The sequence below is a fragment of the Chelonoidis abingdonii genome, chromosome 2, assembly GCF_003597395.2.
Source record: "Chelonoidis abingdonii isolate Lonesome George chromosome 2, CheloAbing_2.0, whole genome shotgun sequence".
Lineage (NCBI taxonomy): Eukaryota > Metazoa > Chordata > Testudines > Testudinidae > Chelonoidis > Chelonoidis abingdonii.
This window is the reverse complement of record NC_133770.1, coordinates 280,345,839-280,352,629: the sequence shown is the minus strand read 5'-3', so window position 1 is coordinate 280,352,629 and position 6,791 is coordinate 280,345,839. Positions and strand designations below refer to the sequence as shown.

Below are 6,791 nucleotides of genomic sequence, written 5' to 3'. Positions count from 1 at the left end.
TTAAGTATGAAGTGAAGTCAGTGGGAGTTAAGCATGTTTTTAAGTACTTTGCTGAGGCCCTGAGTCACAGGATACTAAAGTACAAGAGTAGTCTCATAGCCTAAGTTTACACCCATGCCTAAGTGCTTTGCTGATCAGAATCCTAATCTGACAGCTCAATGATGCCTCGTTAAGTTACTGTCTTTTCTGGGGGCAAATTAATGAAGGATATGGGGCCAAAGCTGGGTCTCAGGAAGTACTTTGGCTTTTGGTGGAAGAATCATGGCTAGATGGGGAGCTACAGGGTGCAATTTCCATGCTCCATGATCATCTCTCTGAAAACCAATGGAGAAGAGGGTTTAGGAGGAAAGATATTGCAATCACAGAACTTGTCTTCTGATAAATCTAAATGTCTGAAGATTTTACTACTTCAAGGGCTGAAGATACTCTCACAATATATTATGGAGATTACCATAATTGGTTAACGGTGCTTCAGTCTGTAAGTGTCACATTTTACTGCCCTGTCCAGAAGAAACACACCTGAAAGGGAAAAGCATTTTGCCGTGTTTTGATCTACAACACATTTTATTTGTAAATATTTGTTACATGTGCCAATAACTTAACTGAACACAGGATTCTGTACATTTCAATGTTTACTATTAACAATGTCATACCAGAAAAAAAATCAACGGAATTGAGTTACAGTTGTACTTGAAAACCTTCAGAGTACAAACTGTGTTAGAAACACTGAACAAGAAAGGAAAAAAAGGTTTGAGAACAATGCCAGTGAGAATTTTTGAACTGCTACGGGATAGAAACCACAATGAAATCTTGTTAGTTGGCTCTTATATCTCAAGATAAATCCAGCTAAAATACTGCTTAGGTTGACTGAACTATTCCCAAAGCACAAAACAAACCACTTTTTTCTTTAACTTAATAGACTTCTTGGAAGGCAGATGCCTAAAATAAATTAAAAATATTATGAACTTGATTTTCCACAATTAATAAATCATTTGAAGAAAAAAATTATATTGTCTTTATTCTTAATAACAATATAAAAAAGATTATTTTGGTTTGAATGGAGGTCTTGCTGTTGTTTACACTGCATTTAAAACAAAATGTTGCACTTTGAATAAAGCCTCTGGATCATACCCAGTATTACAGTTGCAGTTGAGTTTACAATAGTTTAAGGTTTTTCTTTGGTAGTCACCAATTCAGTAAAATTTCCAAGCCTGTGTGTTTATAGCTAGGTTCCTAAATCCATCTTAAAGCACCTAAATAAGAGTAGCTTGATTCTGAAAAGCTGCCAAGTACCTACAGCTCTGATTGTTAACATTCAGATTTATAGGTATTTAGCAATTCCGCAAAATCAGGCTACTTTTATTTAGAAGCCTAACTTTAGGCATCCAAGCCCAATAATAGTGGACAATTAAAAACAAATCTTAAAAAAACCTTCCACTAATTTTGAGGTTGCAGATGACAGACTTTTACATGAGCTACCATAATTGTACATATCTGTATATACACAATGTACAGGTGACAGCCAATATAAAGTATGTTAATAGCTAACCTGCGAAAGCTCACTACAGTATTTTAAACAATGCCTACAATACTGAAAAAGTAAAGTATCAACTTCAGTATAGGTCCCTCCCCTGTCTTAGACTGTGGAATAACATCTCTTCATGTAGGATATTAATTCTCGGACAGATCAGACTTTGGTCTGCTTTCTATGCTATTTCCCCCCCTTACTAATATCCATAAAGAACATGTAGCATAGCTATTTTTTTTTTAATTTCCTTTGAAGGTAATAAGACAACCAGTATCAATTTAAAAATATGAACAATTTGTACCCTTTCAATAAAAAGTCAACCTTTTTTACTGTAGTGTACACACTAATCAACACATTAATTCAAGTTCTGTAATATGAGCAGAATAAGCAAGTTCAACTGCTATTGGTAAAATATAAAGGGGGAAGAGACAAACGTGAGAAGAGCATTGCACTGAACATGCTGAAGTACTTACAACTTCCAGTTTTCAGCCGGAGAGAAAGCGACACATTCACACTTAATAGGAATGTTAACCAAGTGAGAAATAAGGAAATAACCAAAGATTCCATTCTATTTCAAATCACTGTTCTATCACATAGGGTGCTTTTTTTTTTTTCTCCTTTTAAAATATATATCACACCAAACATTTTCTTCTTACCCTCTTATCAAACAAATACAAAAACTGACCATTACTACATTTATCATGTACAATTTCCAGCACTGCATGTTGCACAGGTTCTTGGTCCAATAATTGCTTAAACTGCAGGCAGGTGCTGACAGCGTGGTTCAATTACATTTTAAAGATAGTATATAATGAATTCCAGTAAACAAAAAGTCATCAGAAATTTGTAGACACTAATCTTCAAAATAGTTTACATACTTCTTGTTTTCCTAGTGTGCTTAACTGGATACAATGTATTTAAACTGGCAGGAAACCATCTTGCAGAGTTAGTATACACTAAAATGAAGTAACACTGCACAAATTCCTCCCACTCTAGGGACGAAGCCTTCTAAACTTAGAAATGATTAATGTTGATATTTTTCATGAGTAGTTGATGGCTTAAGAAAAACTTAAAAGAATTATTTAAAGAAATACATCTGCCTAAAAATCTTTTGCACTTTTTTCTGCATTTTTCTTCATCGAGGACACCCACATAAAAACCAAAAGCTTTGTTCTTTTAGTGTTAAGTCTTCTCCAGCTGTTTATTCTGCCATTCGAATTTTTGGTTTGTGACACTTTTCTACAGCGATGTTATAAATATAAATGAACAGCTTCCAGTGAGGAATAAGTGACAGAAGCAAAGACAAGGTGGGTGAGGTAATATCTTATTGGAGTAACTTTTGTTCGTGAGACGTACAAGCTTTCAAGCTTACACAGTGCTCTTCTTCAGGTCTATTGTGTGTAAACTCAAACACTTGTGTCTTTCACCAACAGAAGTTGCTCCAATAAAAGATATTACCTCACCCATCTTGTCTCTCTAACATCCTGGTCCAACATGACCCCAACAACACTGTATATGAGAGAAGCAAACATGCTGAAGGCGTAAAGATCCTAGTTTCATGTAAGTGCTCCAATAAAACAGTGGACAGGAGAAATACACTCTTAAATAAACAGCTTTTTAGGAACAGAGGAAACCAAATTAATCCCTGGTGCAATTCCATTGCTCTTCATGAAGTTACACCAAGGATTAAATTGACCCAATCTTTTTCCAAGATTTCCTAGAGGCAACAACACGATTTTATGCCTTCAAAACTTAAGACCTCATAGAAAGTGTCAATTCATTATTGTTATGTTGATTTACCAAATCAAACCTTCATCAGGCTGATCTATATAATATATAGACACAGGCAACAATGCCCCATAATACCACCATTGAACACTACTGAGCCTTTCCAGAGTCAAATCTCTTACCTATAAACAGAATTCAGTAATTAAATACAAAACTAAACAGGATTTATGTCTGAGCAACAAACATATAAAATGACTACTGTAACTTTGTGGTGACAGCATAGAAATTTAACAATAATCAGAAAGCCTAAAAGGGGTGTGTTCAGAATTATAAAAGAAATGGCGATTATCTCAAGATACAAATATAGTGCGGATAGCTGAAGAGCCTTCTGTTGCAGCAGGAAATGCAACAAGTTGTGTACAGTGTGTTTCCCCTGTACTGCAACACAACACACTTAAAAACATTACTTTAATATGGGTTATGCTGCAGCAGCAAAACACTTCTTATTGGTCGGCTGTATAAATTAACTGTAATAGACAAAGAAAAAAGGCATTAAGTGAGCAATGCACAGTGAAACCAAACTATTTGATTTGTTCTTTAAGTAGGTTTGCAATAAGAACTGGGGATGGGGATTGTCCATTCCATTCGGATAATATGCCTTCTTTGAACATTAGATTCTTGGCAGGAAGTGGAACACCCATGTCTGCAGAAGTAGGTTGTGAAAACAAACTTGAACTGGTGTCAGAGAGCAGATCCAGTGTTGAAATACCTTCCTAAAGACAAAGGGAAAAATACAATGTTTTTAAATATGAACAAAGGACCAGCAAGGGTGGTTTAATACTAACTGGAGTTCTATTGACTCATTTAAGCCACACATCTGCATTCTGGAGGGTCTATGAATGCTACTTTCAGCCACTGAAGTTTTGAATTTTTATATAGGTAAGTGCATGAGCCACTGAATGTGTCAGGAGTTACTTGACTCTTCTGCTATGTCTACATACAAACTCTCTTGGGTCCAAAAAGGCTTCTGGAAAAATCCAAAGTAGAATTAAAAAAACCTCAGTCAGAATTCCATTTACTAGTAAGTAACTAGCCACTGAAAACACAGCTGAAGCTGGTGTTTGCCCCAGTGTCAGAGTCTAATAATCGTTACAAAATTGTGCTCCCTTTCCAACTTGCATGAAACTTACCTTCAGGCCCTTCTGAGCCATCTGACCTGCAAGGAAATATAAGAAAGTCCAAGGAACTATATTTCTTGGGATTTCTGTATGCTGTTCCTCTGCAAGGTAGACTCTTTATATTAGTCTCCTACTCTTATCCTTAGGCTCTCTTTTTTTCCAGACTGTCATCTACATTGGGAACACCCTCAAAAAAAAGATGATCACCCTCTCTCAAACACCTCTAAACCATTTCCACAAAACCCATTAGCAATGCTGCTTCATTTCATTAAAATCACCGTGTCTCATCAATCAAACGTCATTCTGAGACAGAACCCTCGTCCGTCAGTTTTGTGCCTTTTTACCTGATTTCTATTGGCTATTTAAGACTATACACTTATGAGAGCAGGAACCATGTCATCCTTGATATCTTGTACAAGAAACACACTGTTGGCACTTAAACAACAATGCATGTGTAGATATATTTATCTCTCTTATTCTGGTTAGTTTGAAGAGGTTGGGGGGGGCGGTGTTTGTATTAACTTCCACTTTTTCATTCCTGGAATCCTTACCCAAAAGTATTTCATCACCAAACTCTCTAGCACACCCCCACACCTCTCTCCTTATGTATTATAGCTTTATATGATTTCACATGCAATGTATTTTATAAATACAAAATCACTTGTACTGTACATGCCAGATATGTGGATCATTCCACCGATTTCTGATTACACTACTAGATAATCTCCATCATTTAGTACCCCCTTTTAGTTCTTGCTAGTTTCCAGTGCTCCTTGCATTTGGATACAAAATTTTGAATGTTAAGATCCTTCATGTTTGGTTTTTGAATTTTATCTTCTGCAATGCTATGTATGTTGGAATTACATCACAGGACATTTGAATTAAGCAAAAAGCTTCTTCTCTTCCTTTTTTAATGAGTTTAAAGCAGGGCTTGTGTAGGAGTTCATTACCTCTGCAGTCTAATAAACATGTATCTAATCCAAATAGGCTTTCTTCACAAAAGGAATTTGAGTGCTCTGAAAATCAAACTCTCCTTTGTCCATCCGCACATTAAGTCAGTTCAACAGTATCAATCTTCTCATGTGTGCTACAAGTTCCCAAAGGGCCTCAAAGGCCACTTGCACTGCTGCCATCTGTGTCTGAACTGAGGCTAATTTAATGTACTTGCCCACAGGCAGATATCTGTATATGCTGCATTCAGTGCAATAAACTGGATAGCCTCCACTCTGCTGCTGAATTTCTGCCTGCATTATATTTACTCTTGCAGGGTTTTTGTTTTTGGTTGGTTTTTTTTTTTGGGTGTGGGGACCAAGCAGGGGTGGGGGATTTGCTTTACCGCTTTAACCAGGAGAGGAAGCAGGGAGGGGGGAGAATTGGCCTAAATTTATAGTAAGTTTGTTACATGTAGATACCTCTTATACTCTCTCTCTAAACGTCCATTTGCTGCTCCTATTCACTAAGTCCTCTGGTCATTTAGGAGTTGGCTTTTGAAACCTCTGCTCTCCCTGAGATGATCTCCTCTGATCATCTGGTAACTCTTGCACAAGTCATTTTCTCCCCAGACGAAATTGGTAACAGGCATGACTGCCAGGTAATTAGTCACCCTGATCACTAAAACAAAAAAACAAAACAAAAACCTCAACTTTTCTGCCGCTCTATTATCTGCAGTCGAAGAAGCTTAACCAGACCTGAATCTATTATTGGCTGCTGCAACCAGCAGGGAATTTGACACAGGTGAGTATGAAAATATGAACATGCCTCATGCAGTATTTCAGAGAATGTGTCAGTTTTCTTAAAGATAAGCAGACAAGAAGCAGGGGTAGACTCCTTTAGCAGGCTGCAAGAAACCTTCCAACATAGGTAAAATATTCTATTCCTAGAAGGGCCACCAAGAACATCAAATACAGGATGTGACACCACTTCCACAGCAACTGAAGGCAAATTCAAGGTAGATTCCATGAGATACATTAATTCATAGAATAGTAAAGCATCCTCAGAAGGAGAAAACACAGAAGCAACACCCACATGCTCATCAGTTGAAAAATCAGTTCAAATTCTTTACCCACCTAATCATGCTCAAAAAGAGGAAGTAACTCCTCATTCTCTTACTCAGAAAGTGTCAGGCACCACCATGTGAGGCCAAGTCTACACTACGGGATAATATCGAATGAGCTAAAATTGGTTTTATAAAACTGATATTACAAATTCGATTTCATGCGGCCACACTAGGCACAGTAATTCGGCGTTGTGCGTCCATGGTCCGAGGCTAACGTCGATTTCTGAAGCGTTGCATTGTGGGTAGCTCTTCTGTAGCTATCCCATAGTTCCCGCAGTCTCCCCCGCCCCTTGGAATTCTG

General features: G+C 37.3%; 1 protein-coding gene across 2 annotated transcripts in view; it reads right to left on the bottom strand.

Annotated features, from left to right (window-relative positions):
• Positions 1 to 545: 545 nt before the first annotated feature.
• FAM91A1 (family with sequence similarity 91 member A1) overlaps positions 546 to 6,791 on the bottom strand; it is a 69,223-nt gene continuing 62,977 nt past the window's right edge. The window contains exons 24-25 of one of the 2 annotated variants that reach the window (XM_032803477.2): positions 4,447 to 4,472; positions 546 to 4,029 (exon numbers count right to left, since the gene is read on the bottom strand). In XM_032803477.2, the coding sequence (XP_032659368.1) occupies positions 4,449 to 4,472 (24 nt within the window). In that variant the 3' untranslated portion in view covers positions 546 to 4,029; positions 4,447 to 4,448. The remainder of the gene's footprint in view (positions 4,030 to 4,446; positions 4,473 to 6,791) is intronic. The other variant, XM_032803476.2, reaches the window with a different exon arrangement.